The sequence below is a fragment of the Centruroides sculpturatus genome, unplaced genomic scaffold, assembly GCF_000671375.1.
Source record: "Centruroides sculpturatus isolate CEXI.00-Female unplaced genomic scaffold, Cexi_2.0 scaffold246, whole genome shotgun sequence".
Taxonomy (NCBI): Eukaryota; Metazoa; Arthropoda; class Arachnida; order Scorpiones; family Buthidae; genus Centruroides; species Centruroides sculpturatus.
The window spans coordinates 275,620-295,094 of NW_019384771.1; the positions used below are offsets into that span (position 1 = coordinate 275,620).

General features: G+C 27.8%; 1 protein-coding gene across 2 annotated transcripts in view; it reads right to left on the reverse strand.

The window, feature by feature from the left end:
• The window catches only part of LOC111628979 (GATA zinc finger domain-containing protein 14-like), a 67,708-nt gene extending 49,518 nt beyond the window's left edge, over positions 1–18,190 (reverse strand). Inside the window, exons 1-2 of one of the 2 annotated variants that reach the window (XM_023372838.1) lie at positions 18,174–18,190; positions 17,046–17,146 (exon numbers count right to left, since the gene is read on the reverse strand). In XM_023372838.1, coding sequence (XP_023228606.1) covers positions 17,046–17,073 — 28 coding nt within the window. In that variant the 5' untranslated portion in view covers positions 17,074–17,146; positions 18,174–18,190. Of the gene's footprint in view, positions 1–1,697; positions 1,838–17,045; positions 17,147–18,173 lie in introns of those variants that run through there. The other variant, XM_023372839.1, reaches the window with a different exon arrangement.
• Between the last annotated feature and the right edge of the window lie 1,285 nt (positions 18,191–19,475).

The window sequence follows — 19,475 nt, forward strand, 5'->3', positions numbered from 1 at the left end:
ACTAACAAAGGAATTCAATGGTATCCCGGGTGTCACCCTTAGAAAAACCAAACAGTTATTGGACTGTTATAAGAATTTAAAAAAGAAAGCCGTGAAAGAACAGGCACAAAAAAAGCCGAATTATTTAAAACAGGAGGAGGAAACCAATTCGTTCTAATAGGTTTCTTACGCTCTCTTTTGGCAAACGATATCGACATAGAAAGTCGTAATCGTCCAATTGTTCGAGGTCATTTCTTCTTGGAGAAATAATCCGCCGACTTCTTCGTTCCATACGATCTATATAATCTAAATATTTCAGATTTTCTAGCATCTCGGCTTCGTCTTCGTCGAATGTCGCCATTTTTCTCTGAAATAGACCGCTTTGCGCAGGCGTCAAACCTAGAGTTATCGTCTACTCGCCGATTTTCTAGAGTTAGAGTTAAAGTTAGGGTTATTGTGTTTGACTCGAGATTCGGAGTTGGTGAATACCAATTTACCAATAACTCGAGAGTTAACCCTAACTCGTGTTGGTGAATACAGGGGTTAATGAGGCAGGGGGACCTTATCAGAACTGTGGATCATGTCCATAGGGGTAAGAAAAAGTGTCAAATGAACCCTTTGTGAGACATAGCCCCCCCAAAATCAGCTTATCTGGAATTTTGAAGACCCTGAAAATGGAATAAAACATAGAAGTAAAAATATCCAAAACTATTTCTTAAAACAATGCTAAAAACTAGCTGTTTTCCATTTTACTATAGAGATGGATAAAAATTCATAAAACATGAGAAACATGACTACTTCCAGAGTGAGATTGGAGTCATATTGCATGCTCTTTACTAAGCCAATCACATGTTTATAGGGTGATTTCAAGAGCTGTATCTTGCTGTCAGTTCCTTTGACTTCTTTTACTCCTATGGGCATAGTCTACAGCTCTAAGGTCTCAACTGCCTAATTAAGAGCTGCAATTTTATCACCTTAAAAACTGAGACATCATGCCTCACTAAGGTACTGTAACTGCAATTTTCATTTTATTATACAGTATTTACATACTGATTTATTGTTTTTGTTTTATTTTATTATTTAGGCATTTAATTGTATTAACTTTACCTAAAATTATGTATATTTACTGCTTCATTTTATCTCATATTGGGATTTATAAACATTGTTTAGGGTCTGGGAATGGATGAATTCACTTTCCATTATTTCTAATGAGGAAAACTGATTTGGACTTCAAACAATTCAGAGTTCAAATAACCTCCTGAAACAAATTAAATTTGAAGTATGAGGCACCACTGTAATTATTATAATTTTATTTATTCTAATAAGTAGATTTATATCTATATATACTTTTAAAAAATAATTCTAATTACAAAATATAAAACATATTTTATATATATATAAACAGTTTAAAAAAAGCATTAAATTTAAGAAATTACTCTATTTAGTATATAAATTATGTATATATATTAATTTCATTCTTAATTTTTTTTTAATTTGAAGTAATTTGTTTAAAATATTTTTATAATATTTAAAACAAATTATTATTATATTAAATCACACTTGAGATTTTATTACTTCTATATGTTAAATTTCAAAGTAATATTTAATAAATATTATTAAATATATTCAATAAATTGTAGCGTCTTATTTTTGTGTAAAAAATTTAAAGATTATATTTGGTAGAAATTTAAATAAACTATTAGAAGAAAATGGAATACCTAAATAATAGTATTCTGTGACAATTTCTACAGATCCATGAATCCAAAATCATTTATCCAATCAGTTGACGTGCTTCCTTTCCTGAAAACAATTATCTTTGTTTTACTTAGCTTTACATTTTAAATGATGATCTTCACAAATACTTAATGTCAATTATATTGAATTTACATTTAAATAACGATCTTTTAGTTGTAACCAATACATGATGATGAAATACAGTTCATTTGTTATTTGTAATATATATATAATTTTTTAATTCTAACAGATTATGATGATTTTAAAAAGTAATGATAAATACTGTTTCAATAATTATGTTTTTAATAATGAATTAATGATAAATAAATATTAATACTTTTTATCATTAGACTATCATCTAAAAATATCAGTGGTCAAATGAAAAGAAAACTTGTGAGAAGCAGTGGCAGAAATTTAGTAATATCACAAAACCAATGACATCTGACTGGCTCATCACATGTCACCAACTCCCCAATACAGTATTAGCTCATTATTGTTATTAAAATTAAATACTAAAATAATTGGAAATGTCTCATATTATACAAATGACTTAGAAGATATTAAGAAAGAATTTCATAGTAAAAAGCTACATAAAGAAGAAACATTACTGAAAATTAAGGCAATAGTTTATATGAAAAATCTTTAACCATTTGTGCCTACAAACATTTTAAGCGGCAATCCATGAAGTCTGTATATAATTAAAAAAAAACTATTTTGAACAAAAATTTATTTGAGGAAAGGCTTCCAAGATAATTAGACATGCTTAGAAACGAATCCAACAAAATCTTCAAATTATTATTTAGAGCCTAAACCCTGAATTATCTTTCAGTTGTTCATACAGCAGTGGGAGAAAAAAAATTAATTTCAGCCTTGTAAAGGGTTATCCCTGATCTTATTTATTTATTTAGAATTTCAAATTCTATTTCTCAAGTCCTTCATAAATAAATGTTCAAGTATTTCTTACACAGCATGACACTAACAAGCATAATTGGCTCATGTTGCCAAACTTGCATTGTTTCTTACAAGTCATCTTTTCATTTGATCACTTGGCATAACTGAAACCAAAGCAAATATGATTCTAGTAAAAAATCATCATAAATCCATAAAGATATAACAAAAACTATTTCAATTTTTTTGATACTTTAATTAATTAATTAAAAAAAGCATTATATTAAACATTATTCATTTATATATAGTTTACTTTTGCTGTATACATATTTTCATATTGCCTCAATGTTTTGAGATATTAAATATATTTCAACTTCAGAAGCAAATATTTTTACTTCATAAAAATTTAAAAACAAAATTATCTTAAAAATTTTAATTTTTACTTAGTAGTTTATTTCTATTATACTTAGATATTTGAGTTAGGTTTATCAGAAATTTCTTTGTGTATTTAACATAGTTTAATAAAAATATAATTATGCTATCAATAGATATAAAAAGCATGGATTTCTTAACTCAGAACAGACATATCAAATTAAAAAACTCTTCATAAAAAAAATTCATTTGTTCTCTGCTCATATAACACTATATCCAATTGAATCAGTTTTGAAGTATTTTGAGAGCAATATTTTGACTTTTTGGTGATGTTTCTTATTTTAATTAGGCTAATGTTATCTTGAGTTATAATAGAGTACGAATGCATAAAATGTCTTAGTTGTGCTCCTCTAAACTTATTTCAATATTTGCATTCTACTTTAACTCATATAAATAAAAAATAGTTCAATGTCAGTACGAATATATCAACAGAAACATGATCTTAGTAATTGATATGTAAAATTTCCTATTTTCTTTAGAGAATTGGTAACTAATAAAATAAAAGAATGTATTTTTATTGGAAATAGGAAAAATCTTATGTTCCTCATATTTACATACTTGTTTGAGTCAAATCCCACAGTTCACACACTTTTAGCATTTGAACTTATTTGAACTGTAATGAACTAAACCTCACAAAACATTGTGTTTTGGTTAGAAACTGAAATATAATATATATCAAACTCTCATAGAACTGCTTTTGATGGGTAAGAAAACTTGTTTCATATTCTACCAAAAAACATTCAAAAATTAGCACTTTGGTGCCAAACATGTATACATGGTTTCTAATATTTTACTCAATTGTAATGCTAAAGTGCATCCAAAATCTTAAAATACTTATATCTGTTGTAATATTTTATTTGATTTTTAATTTAAATGTATTATTCCTTTAAGTATATTGTATATGCTTTGTTTGACAGAAAATTTTTATTTATTATTTTATGTTTATTTTTGTGTTCACTAATAGGAAAAACTCATAATTTTGCATAAGCAAATTATTTTCATTTATTAATAAGTGAATATCCTTTATGCATTTTATACAGCAGCATGACTATGATGAGCACATAAAACTAATTGCACTATCCAACATGATTTCTACTTCTGAGGAAATAAAGATGGTTTCTTATCAATTCCAATGCTACATTTTGATAATTAGCAAGAAAATGTCATGTCATGTCACAGTTTTCAGATATTGAAGCCTGTACTTCAGGTATCTGTGCATTTACCAAACAGATGATGTAATATCAACATTAGGAATTAGTATTATAGTAAAACACTTTCAGTAAAGCAAGCAGATAAGATATGAAACTAATACCCCATGTTTTTAAACTGAATGTATTGCTTAACCAAAATTAAGTTTTGCTGCTAGGTTTCAAAATAGCTTGTTAAGATTCCTCTGCCTGATGCTATTCAAATAAAATGTATCTTCATTTACACTCAACAAATTAATCTTCAAAATTTAATAAAATGCAACTGTAACTGGATAGACTGTAGTAATTTTTGCTAATTGAAACATCAGATATGGTTTAGTCAAAGTAAAAATCCACCTTCACTGATTTGTTAATGGTCAAAAAGACTAGTAGTACCTCTTTTATTTTTTTATTTTATTTTATTCTATTTTCATTTTACCATATGTTATAAAACTTAGATACAAATAAACATTAATATGAATAAAAGTCATATTCAGCTTGTAGAACAGCTGCTTCTATTGCAAAATTTTGATATTCTGTAGATAACCCTTTAAACAGGGTTTGGATTCTGTGTAAAAATGTAGATTCCCATCTTTATAAATATCCAATATTCAAAATAGTGTAAATAAAGAAACAAAACTGCATTAGAATGATTTTCATGGGCATATGTGCTATATTCATATGCTGTACTGAGTGTGTACATAATATAAACATGTGTCTGTTTCTTGATCCTAGGATGATAAGAAAATCTAAAAGGAATTTTTGAAATCAGGAGAATTTTTCTATATGAATCATCTATTTTAATGCCAGAAATATAAAATTTTTTCTCGGATAGTGTTTTTATTGAAGCAGTTCATACGAATATAATAGTCTCCAAAAATTCTGATGATAATATTTTTTTTAATATAATAAGCAGGAGGATACCCAAAATGTTAAAAAATATTAGATATATTATGTTAAAANTAAACTACAGAGCTAGAAATAATCAGTCAATTACATTTTTGTAATTTGTACCTGAAGATACCCTCATTAAATATTCCAGAAAATGTTTCCTAATTAAATAATAAATGATGTATGATCAACCTACAAATTTTCTCTTGTAATCATGTTTTAATAATTAATTAATAAAGCAAAACAGTCTGTTAATATAATGTATGTACTGAATATCTTATTAAAAACAACTCAAATGTAATTATTAAACATAATAAGTAAAATATTTTTATATTTAATGAAGTATCACTAATTCTCAATCATACATGTATATAATATGTTACAACTGTGCTATTTACAAAATTTGTAAAAATACCAATATATAAACAAATAAAAACACCTATTAACCCAATTTTTGATTATGGCCAAATGATCTGCCAAAATTATTTATTATTACAATATAGGTACTATTTAATAATTATTCAGTAATTTTTCCTAGAGATAGTGTTGCCATCGCTAGATAAATTTAATAATTGTAAATAAATTAATATTTAATTTTTAATTTAGAAAGTTGTGAAAGAAAAGAATTGGCCTGGAGCAAACTCACATCCATAACACTCCAAGAAAACTGTAGCCCTATGTACTACTACTGTGTACTATGTACTACTAATATACTACTGTGATCAAAAAGTATTGAAAATGCTTCATTTAAACTGCACACATGCAAGAGGGCACTGCTGGGTTTTTTTAATCATTTGACATGACTTGCATCAACATCTGGCAGCAATCTATATGTTATTGTATGTTCTCATTTGCAAATAAATGCTTGTTTTGTGTGTAAAGAATTTTTGCACCAGCAATTTTTCAAAATATTGAGTGTAATTAAGCAAAGAACATGTATTAAATTTTGAATTTGCAACAGAATTATTGCTACAAAAAGTCTTTGGTGATGATAGTCTATCAAAAACGAGTTTTTGAGTGGTACTAGATGTTCGAATAAGGTAGAGAACACATTGAAAATGAACCACATTCTGGTAAACTATCACTTCAACTGATGAACAACATGTTTCTAGTCAGAGATATGGTGCTTAATTATCATTGTTTAACATTTAAAGACATTATTCAAGATGCTCCAGTATCACTTGGATCTTGCTGAGCAATTTTAAAAGATCATTTGGGCTTGCAGCACATTACTTTTAGATTTGTCCCAAAAATATCATGTTCAAGTAGCTGAAAAAATGCTTTCTCAGGGGGAATCATTCTTAAAATGCATCATTATGGGTGACAAAATACGGATCTGTGCTTTTGACATCGAAATAGCTCAACAATCAAGTAAATGGAGCTTGAAAGATGAAGCAAAAAGAGAGTGTCAAAGTCAGTGTAAAAATCAAGGTCATGTTGATTTTTTTTCTTTGATTGTCGTGGTGCTGTACATCGTGAATTCCTTCTGACTGACCAAACTGTCAACAAAGAATATTTGTGTGAGGCAATTTGTAGAAAGCAATCTAATTTGAGGTGAGAAAACCAAAAATCTTCTAATCTGAATACCGGTATTCTGATAAAATCACACTTACTAAACCTTTATTGAGAAGGAGCATTATTGTGAGAAAACCACAATAATGCACCTTCTCACAATGCTCTTGTTTGTGCATTTTTGGATGAAAATTCAACAAATACCGATTCACATGTTCTCTATTCATCTGATATAGCACCATATGACTTTTTCCTGTTTCTTCAGTTAAAATTTCCACTTGGTAGTCATCATTTTGAATCGACTGATGCCATAAAACAAACATTTTTCTGTGAGATTCGAAGGAGTTTAATGAAAATGACTTTAAAGCATGTTTTGAGGATTGGAAAAATGTTGGTATAAGTGCATTACAATAGGGGGATTATTTAAATTTGATAAATAAATTCAAATCTTGTGTTTTATTAAACCATTCCCAATACTTTTTGATTACAGAGGTAATATAATAGATAAATTTTTGCTTACTCTGTCTTATTTTTATCAAAAATTACTGTAGTTTCAAAAGCTAGATTATATTTTGAATAAAATTAACTAATACTAAAACAATTAAACAAAATTTATTAATTAATTTTTTTCAAAAATTTGAAATATGTCTTGTTATATGAAATTCTGAACTTCCAAAATTAATTACACTTCATGCCAAAATACAGAATGTTTATAATTAAAGTTCCACTTTAAAATGGCCATAAAATGAAATCTACTGAACAGAATGTTATCAAACTTGGTAATAGTGTACCGGATGACATGGGATTTTATTTCCCGTGAAAAAAGTTAAAAAAACTCACCACAAACAGGAAATGGCAGTTAAATCGCATTACTGTGTTCTCAACAGTAGCTCTTGGCATATGAGGAGGAATTTAACTTGCTTTCAGAAAATGGTGGATGCCAGATTAAACATGCTTTGTAACACATTTTAAAAATAATTTAAAACATTTTCAACGATGTCTTCATGTCTCATTTTGTTTAACAATATTGCAGACTGTGCCATTTCCCGTTGGTGGTGAGTTTTTGACATTTTTTCGCAGGAAATAAAATCCCATGACATCCTATACACTATTACCAAGTTTGATAACATTTTGTCCAGTAGTTTTCATTTTATAGACATTTCAAAGTGGAGCTTTAATTATAAAAAACAACCTGTAGTTAAGATGTGACATGCTGTCTTACATCATTACAAACAACTTTTATTGAAAATTGCAAGTATTGCAATTTTCAATAAAAGATAAAATGTTGAAAATGTTATTTTTAATACAATAAGACAGTGAGTACATTACATCATTCTAAACTTCTATTGTGCATAGCAATAAATTACAAATACACATAAGATCATTTGAATCACAAAAACTTGCTTTTATGATATTTAAATTATTTATTGAATAAAACATAAGACAATTTACTTAAAATTTCTATCTTAATTTTCGTATTTATTCAGCTAACATCTCAAAAATAGAATTTTGAAAAAACCTAATTATTACGAAAACACTAAAATATACAGTGATAACTCATATTTCAAACAATGCTTCTACATTTGAACTGCACACACAGTAAAAAAAATGCACTTGCTGCATAAACACCATCTGTTGTGCACCCAAGTTCTCTCTCACTGTGAAAGCATCTCTTGCATTACACTTGTGTTCAGTGCTTTTTTTAACTTTACTTTCAGTGTGTTTAGTTACCTTAATTAACTTAACTATTAATCATGGCATCCAAAAGATGTGAATGCAACAAAGCCTAAGAGGAAAGTTATAGTATCGATATGACTGAGGTGAAAAAGAAAATTTATTGCAAGGCATAAAAGTGGTACATGTATGGCAAATCTGACAGCCATGTTTAAGATACTGAAATCAATGGTGTACACCATTCTTGAGAGCACAGAAGCAATAAAAGCAGCAAATGTGGCTGAAGGGGTGATATTGCAGCTCTGACTGTTCAATATTCTGTTTAACTCCCGTTGGTGAATACCAACGGGAGTTAAACAGAAAGTTGACGAACTCCAGTTTATATGAAACTTGAAGTCAGATTACCAGTTACTCTTCTTTCGTATTCAGATAAAAATATAACTCTAGAGTTTCGCTACTCTAGAGTTAATGTTTTAAAACAATCCTGCGTTTGAGATTAAATAAGTCTTCTTTCGTAAGCAGTGTCTTGAACACGTGTAGAAAATGGCAGAAAGTGAAATGGAAAATAGTGCACACTGTAATTTATCTAATTTTGAGACGGAAATTCTACTTGAATTAGTCAAAAAGTATAAATCTAAAATTGAAAACATAATTTTTCAATGATGTAGAAACTAAATTGTGACCAATTTGTTCTAGTATGTTTCTTATGCTCTCTTTTGGAAAACAGTATCGACAGTCGTAATCGTCCAATTGTTCAAGGTCATTTCTTCTTGGAGAAATAATCACCAACTTCTTCATTCCATACGATCTATATAATCTAGATATTTCACATTTTCTAGCATCTCGGCTTCGTCCTCGTCGAATGTCACCATTTTCCCCCTGAAATAGATCACTTTGTGCAGGCGTCAAACCCAGAGTTATCGTCTACTCACTGATTTTCTATAGTTAGAGTTATTGTGTTTGACTCAAGATTCAGAGTTGGTGAATACCAATTTACCAATAACTCGAGAGTTAACCCTAACTCGTGTTGGTGAATACAGGGGTTAATGAGGCAGGGGGACCTTATCAGAACTGTGGATCATGTCCATTGGGGTAAGAAAAAGTGTCAAATGAACCCTTTGTGAGACATAGCCCCCCCAAAATCAGCTTATCTGGAATTTTGAAGACCCTGAAAATGGAATAAAACATAGAAGTAAAAATATCCAAAACTATTTCTTAAAACAATGCTAAAAACTAGCTGTTTTCCATTTTACTATAGAGATGGATAAAAATTCATAAAACATGAGAAACATGACTACTTCCAGAGTGAGATTGGAGTCATATTGCATGCTCTTTACTAAGCCAATCACATGTTTATAGGGTGATTTCAAGAGCTGTATCTTGCTGTCAGTTCCTTTGACTTCTTTTACTCCTATGGGCATAGTCTACAGCTCTAAGGTCTCAACTGCCTAATTAAGAGCTGCAATTTTATCACCTTAAAAACTGAGACATCATGCCTCACTAAGGTACTGTAACTGCAATTTTCATTTTATTATACAGTATTTACATACTGATTTATTGTTTTTGTTTTATTTTATTATTTAGGCATTTAATTGTATTAACTTTACCTAAAATTATGTATATTTACTGCTTCATTTTATCTCATATTGGGATTTATAAACATTGTTTAGGGTCTGGGAATGGATGAATTCACTTTCCATTATTTCTAATGAGGAAAACTGATTTGGATTTCAAACAATTCAGAGTTCAAATAACCTCCTGAAACAAATTAAATTTGAAGTATGAGGCACCACTGTAATTATTATAATTTTATTTATTCTAATAAGTAGATTTATATCTATATATACTTTTAAAAAATAATTCTAATTACAAAATATAAAACATATTTTATATATATATAAACAGTTTAAAAAAAGCATTAAATTTAAGAAATTACTCTATTTAGTATATAAATTATGTATATATATTAATTTCATTCTTAATTTTTTTTTAATTTGAAGTAATTTGTTTAAAATATTTTTATAATATTTAAAACAAATTATTATTATATTAAATCACACTTGAGATTTTATTACTTCTATATGTTAAATTTCAAAGTAATATTTAATAAATATTATTAAATATATTCAATAAATTGTAGCGTCTTATTTTTGTGTAAAAAATTTAAAGATTATATTTGGTAGAAATTTAAATAAACTATTAGAAGAAAATGGAATACCTAAATAATAGTATTCTGTGACAATTTCTACAGATCCATGAATCCAAAATCATTTATCCAATCAGTTGACGTGCTTCCTTTCCTGAAAACAATTATCTTTGTTTTACTTAGCTTTACATTTTAAATGATGATCTTCACAAATACTTAATGTCAATTATATTGAATTTACATTTAAATAACGATCTTTTAGTTGTAACCAATACATGATGATGAAATACAGTTCATTTGTTATTTGTAATATATATATAATTTTTTAATTCTAACAGATTATGATGATTTTAAAAAGTAATGATAAATACTGTTTCAATAATTATGTTTTTAATAATGAATTAATGATAAATAAATATTAATACTTTTTATCATTAGACTATCATCTAAAAATATCAGTGGTCAAATGAAAAGAAAACTTGTGAGAAGCAGTGGCAGAAATTTAGTAATATCACAAAACCAATGACATCTGACTGGCTCATCACATGTCACCAACTCCCCAATACAGTATTAGCTCATTATTGTTATTAAAATTAAATACTAAAATAATTGGAAATGTCTCATATTATACAAATGACTTAGAAGATATTAAGAAAGAATTTCATAGTAAAAAGCTACATAAAGAAGAAACATTACTGAAAATTAAGGCAATAGTTTATATGAAAAATCTTTAACCATTTGTGCCTACAAACATTTTAAGCGGCAATCCATGAAGTCTGTATATAATTAAAAAAAAACTATTTTGAACAAAAATTTATTTGAGGAAAGGCTTCCAAGATAATTAGACATGCTTAGAAACGAATCCAACAAAATCTTCAAATTATTATTTAGAGCCTAAACCCTGAATTATCTTTCAGTTGTTCATACAGCAGTGGGAGAAAAAAAATTAATTTCAGCCTTGTAAAGGGTTATCCCTGATCTTATTTATTTATTTAGAATTTCAAATTCTATTTCTCAAGTCCTTCATAAATAAATGTTCAAGTATTTCTTACACAGCATGACACTAACAAGCATAATTGGCTCATGTTGCCAAACTTGCATTGTTTCTTACAAGTCATCTTTTCATTTGATCACTTGGCATAACTGAAACCAAAGCAAATATGATTCTAGTAAAAAATCATCATAAATCCATAAAGATATAACAAAAACTATTTCAATTTTTTTGATACTTTAATTAATTAATTAAAAAAAGCATTATATTAAACATTATTCATTTATATATAGTTTACTTTTGCTGTATACATATTTTCATATTGCCTCAATGTTTTGAGATATTAAATATATTTCAACTTCAGAAGCAAATATTTTTACTTCATAAAAATTTAAAAACAAAATTATCTTAAAAATTTTAATTTTTACTTAGTAGTTTATTTCTATTATACTTAGATATTTGAGTTAGGTTTATCAGAAATTTCTTTGTCTAGTGATATTAAATTTTAATAAATGAGTATTTAACATAGTTTAATAAAAATATAATTATGCTATCAATAGATATAAAAAGCATGGATTTCTTAACTCAGAACAGACATATCAAATTAAAAAACTCTTCATAAAAAAAATTCATTTGTTCTCTGCTCATATAACACTATATCCAATTGAATCAGTTTTGAAGTATTTTGAGAGCAATATTTTGACTTTTTGGTGATGTTTCTTATTTTAATTAGGCTAATGTTATCTTGAGTTATAATAGAGTACGAATGCATAAAATGTCTTAGTTGTGCTCCTCTAAACTTATTTCAATATTTGCATTCTACTTTAACTCATATAAATAAAAAATAGTTCAATGTCAGTACGAATATATCAACAGAAACATGATCTTAGTAATTGATATGTAAAATTTCCTATTTTCTTTAGAGAATTGGTAACTAATAAAATAAAAGAATGTATTTTTATTGGAAATAGGAAAAATCTTATGTTCCTCATATTTACATACTTGTTTGAGTCAAATCCCACAGTTCACACACTTTTAGCATTTGAACTTATTTGAACTGTAATGAACTAAACCTCACAAAACATTGTGTTTTGGTTAGAAACTGAAATATAATATATATCAAACTCTCATAGAACTGCTTTTGATGGGTAAGAAAACTTGTTTCATATTCTACCAAAAAACATTCAAAAATTAGCACTTTGGTGCCAAACATGTATACATGGTTTCTAATATTTTACTCAATTGTAATGCTAAAGTGCATCCAAAATCTTAAAATACTTATATCTGTTGTAATATTTTATTTGATTTTTAATTTAAATGTATTATTCCTTTAAGTATATTGTATATGCTTTGTTTGACAGAAAATTTTTATTTATTATTTTATGTTTATTTTTGTGTTCACTAATAGGAAAAACTCATAATTTTGCATAAGCAAATTATTTTCATTTATTAATAAGTGAATATCCTTTATGCATTTTATACAGCAGCATGACTATGATGAGCACATAAAACTAATTGCACTATCCAACATGATTTCTACTTCTGAGGAAATAAAGATGGTTTCTTATCAATTCCAATGCTACATTTTGATAATTAGCAAGAAAATGTCATGTCATGTCACAGTTTTCAGATATTGAAGCCTGTACTTCAGGTATCTGTGCATTTACCAAACAGATGATGTAATATCAACATTAGGAATTAGTATTATAGTAAAACACTTTCAGTAAAGCAAGCAGATAAGATATGAAACTAATACCCCATGTTTTTAAACTGAATGTATTGCTTAACCAAAATTAAGTTTTGCTGCTAGGTTTCAAAATAGCTTGTTAAGATTCCTCTGCCTGATGCTATTCAAATAAAATGTATCTTCATTTACACTCAACAAATTAATCTTCAAAATTTAATAAAATGCAACTGTAACTGGATAGACTGTAGTAATTTTTGCTAATTGAAACATCAGATATGGTTTAGTCAAAGTAAAAATCCACCTTCACTGATTTGTTAATGGTCAAAAAGACTAGTAGTACCTCTTTTATTTTTTTATTTTATTTTATTCTATTTTCATTTTACCATATGTTATAAAACTTAGATACAAATAAACATTAATATGAATAAAAGTCATATTCAGCTTGTAGAACAGCTGCTTCTATTGCAAAATTTTGATATTCTGTAGATAACCCTTTAAACAGGGTTTGGATTCTGTGTAAAAATGTAGATTCCCATCTTTATAAATATCCAATATTCAAAATAGTGTAAATAAAGAAACAAAACTGCATTAGAATGATTTTCATGGGCATATGTGCTATATTCATATGCTGTACTGAGTGTGTACATAATATAAACATGTGTCTGTTTCTTGATCCTAGGATGATAAGAAAATCTAAAAGGAATTTTTGAAATCAGGAGAATTTTTCTATATGAATCATCTATTTTAATGCCAGAAATATAAAATTTTTTCTCGGATAGTGTTTTTATTGAAGCAGTTCATACGAATATAATAGTCTCCAAAAATTCTGATGATAATATTTTTTTTAATATAATAAGCAGGAGGATACCCAAAATGTTAAAAAATATTAGATATATTATGTTAAAAATATTTATAAAAACATTGCATGATTTGTTACGTAATGTTTTTGTAAATATTACATTTTTTACATTTTTATATGTTTGAAATGAATACAGAAATCCTTGAGCCATAGAATAAACCTTATTGATCTGGCACTGAATATATTAAACAATTTATAAATTATCATAATTTCCTGCATATTACCTGCAGTGGTAATATGCATATTCAATTCAGTTGTTTATAGCATAAACATTAGTTTGTTACAAGGGGGTTAGTTAAACTCTAATATAAAAGTTTATAATATTTAACAACTTATTATAAAATTATTTTATTTTGTATTATCTTGTACTAAGCTANATATGTCTTGTTATATGAAATTCTGAACTTCCAAAATTAATTACACTTCATGCCAAAATACAGAATGTTTATAATTAAAGTTCCACTTTAAAATGGCCATAAAATGAAATCTACTGAACAGAATGTTATCAAACTTGGTAATAGTGTACCGGATGACATGGGATTTTATTTCCCGTGAAAAAAGTTAAAAAAACTCACCACAAACAGGAAATGGCAGTTAAATCGCATTACTGTGTTCTCAACAGTAGCTCTTGGCATATGAGGAGGAATTTAACTTGCTTTCAGAAAATGGTGGATGCCAGATTAAACATGCTTTGTAACACATTTTAAAAATAATTTAAAACATTTTCAACGATGTCTTCATGTCTCATTTTGTTTAACAATATTGCAGACTGTGCCATTTCCCGTTGGTGGTGAGTTTTTGAAATTTTTTCGCAGGAAATAAAATCCCATGACATCCTATACACTATTACTAAGTTTGATAACATTTTGTCCAGTAGTTTTCATTTTATAGACATTTCAAAGTGGAGCTTTAATTATAAAAAACAACCTGTAGTTAAGATGTGACATGCTGTCTTACATCATTACAAACAACTTTTATTGAAAATTGCAAGTATTGCAATTTTCAATAAAAGATAAAATGTTGAAAATGTTATTTTTAATACAATAAGACAGTGAGTACATTACATCATTCTAAACTTCTATTGTGCATAGCAATAAATTACAAATACACATAAGATCATTTGAATCACAAAAACTTGCTTTTATGATATTTAAATTATTTATTGAATAAAACATAAGACAATTTACTTAAAATTTCTATCTTAATTTTCGTATTTATTCAGCTAACATCTCAAAAATAGAATTTTGAAAAAACCTAATTATTACGAAAACACTAAAATATACAGTGATAACTCATATTTCAAACAATGCTTCTACATTTGAACTGCACACACAGTAAAAAAAATGCACTTGCTGCATAAACACCATCTGTTGTGCACCCAAGTTCTCTCTCACTGTGAAAGCATCTCTTGCATTACACTCATGTTCAGTGCTTTTTTTAACTTTACTTTCAGTGTGTTTAGTTACCTTAATTAACTTAACTATTAATCATGGCATCCAAAAGATGTGAATGCAACAAAGCCTAAGAGGAAAGTTATAGTATCGATATGACTGAGGTGAAAAAGAAAATTTATTGCAAGGCATAAAAGTGGTACATGTATGGCAAATCTGACAGCCATGTTTAAGATACTGAAATCAATGGTGTACACCATTCTTGAGAGCACAGAAGCAATAAAAGCAGCAAATGTGGCTGAAGGGGTGATATTGCAGCTCTGACTGTTCAATATTCTGTTTAACTCCCGTTGGTGAATACCAACGGGAGTTAAACAGAAAGTTGACGAACTCCAGTTTATATGAAACTTGAAGTCAGATTACCAGTTACTCTTCTTTCGTATTCAGATAAAAATATAACTCTAGAGTTTCGCTACTCTAGAGTTAATGTTTTAAAACAATCCTGCGTTTGAGATTAAATAAGTCTTCTTTCGTAAGCAGTGTCTTGAACACGTGTAGAAAATGGCAGAAAGTGAAATGGAAAATAGTGCACACTGTAATTTATCTAATTTTGAGACGGAAATTCTACTTGAATTAGTCAAAAAGTATAAATCTAAAATTGAAAACATAATTTTTCAATGATGTAGAAACTAAATTGTGACCAATTTGTTCTAGTATGTTNCAACATATGCTTATTTCTTCAATATAACTAATATGATAAACTCGTAAATTTTCAATCATAACTGCTTATTATAAATAAGTAATTCTGATGTAAAAGGAAGAACATTTGAAATTTGATATTATTACAGATTTAGCATAATGTAATAATGATATTGTTATCATTTGTATTATATAAAATTACAACAAATAAATAATATTTAGTATTACTGATTTTAAGTTACAATTACTTTAACAAAATTAAGTTCATCTACACTGATCTTCTATACATATAACAATTCAAATTATACACATTACATATGTTTTGCTTCCCTTTAATTAAATAAACTTAAGATTTCTCATCGACCAAAAAAACAATTAATTTTTCTGAATAAGATGGCAATAAAAATAATTATATTTTTCAACTATAAATTCGAATCTTAATTCAATTCTCTTTCATTATTTCTCTTGATTTGCATTCATTACAAATATTAAAGAGCATCTTTCACATTTTCGAGGCAGAAAAATCTTTTTTACTTTAATCAATTTCAATGTAATTAATCTAAAAAGTCGGCGTAACAATTATTCATTATTTCTAGAACAAACTTTCATTATGATTAGTTATCAGAAAAACGTATAAGACTCATGTTTCAAACCGAATCAAAACACGAGTAGATGCAGCAATACCACGATGACAACTGTAATCAATTTTTCGATTTTTGAACACTAGAATAAGCCGAGATTACACATTAACACGTAGCAAATAATTTCGTTTAAAGTAAAGGAAAAAAAGAATAAACGAAAAAAGTTCTCTGCGTTAAAGAAAGGGGAGATCGTACACCCGCTGTTTATCCATTACAGAGAAGCGCCGTGCGTCTTTTATTGTTTCAATCGTGACACGCCGTGTCTTTCGACTATATATAAATCTATCCGAAAATAACGTAAGTATCGAAGAGTAATCTGTGTTTAAATTCTTACCTTGATAAGGAGGACCCGAACTCTGCATATTAACAATCGGCGATGATGATGAGGCAGCCGAGATGATGATCAAATGTCCTCCCGGCAAACTCGGTTCGAGGCTATAGAAAAGACACAATGAGTTAGTCGTGACATCTGGCGGGAATAATAATAATAATAATAAAATATATATTCTATAGTTACCAAGGATGAAAAATTTAACGCACACTTTGACCTATTATAAAATATCAATGCTTTTGTTACAGTAATTATCGTTTAGATCGTTAAATACAATTTAAACACGTAATCGTCAGATTACAAAAATTATTTTTAAAAATCGCAGATAAGGTATTTGTTATCGAACAAGTTTATTTTTTTTAATAGAAATATTCTTTAAAATACGGGATAAAAAAAAATGTTTTGAAAGAAAATTTATTGTGTGTATATTTTTCTGTTTCTCAAAGACAGAAAAATTCTTATTACCGAAAAAATATTCACATTGTAATATGATGAAATTCAGTGAGTCACACAGATGATCGCGCTAACTGTAACAAAATCGTACCGCTTATTCATTTATTCACTACCATTAACTTATTAATTACAATGTATAAGAATGTTGGAATAAATAGGTTCAAATAATAATAAATTATTCGTTCAAATTTAAAGACTGATTAAAACAAATATATTAAACGCACCAGTTAGATGCCTTCGAGAATTGCTCTTTAAAGTGAATATCGATAAAAGACAGATTAAAATTCGGTATATTATATTTATATACTGTATATTCTTTCTTCTGGTTTATATATATATATATATATAATTTAACATAAAGTCAGACAAATAATAAATACGTATATAATTCAAATGGAGCAAGTTAGAGAGTGACGTTGATGACGTCACAGTGCTGTCATGATGTCAAATTATGCAAATTTTCTAAAATGGCATTAAAAATACTCTCATATAATCATTTTAATATTATAGTTGACTTGCTGGAGCACACTTTTGCTATTCCAGTGAACTGCTTTGGCCAGGTTTGCAATATTCAAGTAAAACAAAATCTTTGTTACAGTTATTAGTTATAAAAAAACAGTAATATTGAAGTTAATGCTCGATATTTTTTTTTATCTTACTAAAAAAATTTTTTCTTACTTTTCAAGAAATGGGTGTCGATTTTTCACGCAAAATTCTTCGTATTTTTTGAAGCAAGTCTCTATATGATTTAAAATATTTTGAATAAGTTTAATTTTGGTTAAAATATTCAAAATTCTACAGACGTAAAACACTCTAATATAAATTTTAAAAAGTAATCGTTCGAAAAACAAAATGTTAAGTAAGAAATATACACGAAAACCTTTTGCGGTGTCGACAGTTATGAGTTTCAATGTTTAAAAATTCCTATACACAAAAAATAATAATTCTTTTGGTATTTTTAAAGATATATCAGTATTTTGTAATAAAGTATTCTTTCACAAAATACGAATAACCATCATTGTTATAATGCGAAATTTGAAAACATTTTACAGTATCTGTTTTATTAAAATACACATACAGTAAGACCTCGTTTAGCGCTTAGGATGCGTTCCTAGACGACAAAGCGCTAAATGAAACAGGATTAAACGAGGTCATTTTAACACAGTAAATAGGGAAAGGGAAACATGCAACCAAAAATAAACAAATTTTACTTTAAGTTATTTTTATATTAATTTGCATAATAATATATGTTACTTAACACACAAACATATGCACACAGAAATGTAAAGTTCATTTTTGTGATGAAGTCTAGTGTCATTTGTCCCATCATAAAGAAAATGTCAGTAGCAGGAGATATACATCCAAAACACCTTGTCTTGCTTTTGCACTCCTTTCAAAATCTGGATCATTTGCTACAATTTGATCAACAATTTCGGTTATTGTTATCAAACTTTTACTAAGGAAATCTGTAGCAAGTTCTTTGGGTTCTTTGTTTTCAGAATTACTATTTTCCAGTTCTACATGAATTCCTTGTTCTGCCAGTTCTTGAAGGTCCTGATTGGTAACCGTCACCAGAAACCTGCAGTAATGCTCAATATCCTGCTCATCTAAATCTCCTAGACCTGCTGTATCGATTAAGTTAATGATTTGGTCAATGATAGGCATTTCTCACTGAGAACCCTTGGATAACTCCAACCATACCTTTTTCCACACTATTTCATGCATTTATCAGAATTCTTGCCAAGTGAAGTCAATACTGCCTATGGCATCCATGATGTTATATTTTTTTCCAAAATTAAAACCAAACAAACACAGATTTAGGGGAAGTACAGCACTATGTTGAATTGCCACCCTTTTGCTGATTGGTCTGTGTTTGGGATTAATTGTATTATATAGGAATCAACGAAATGCAGCGATAATTCAAATCAGCATTAATTGAGGAAGCACTAAACAAGATCTTACTGTATTACATTATATAAT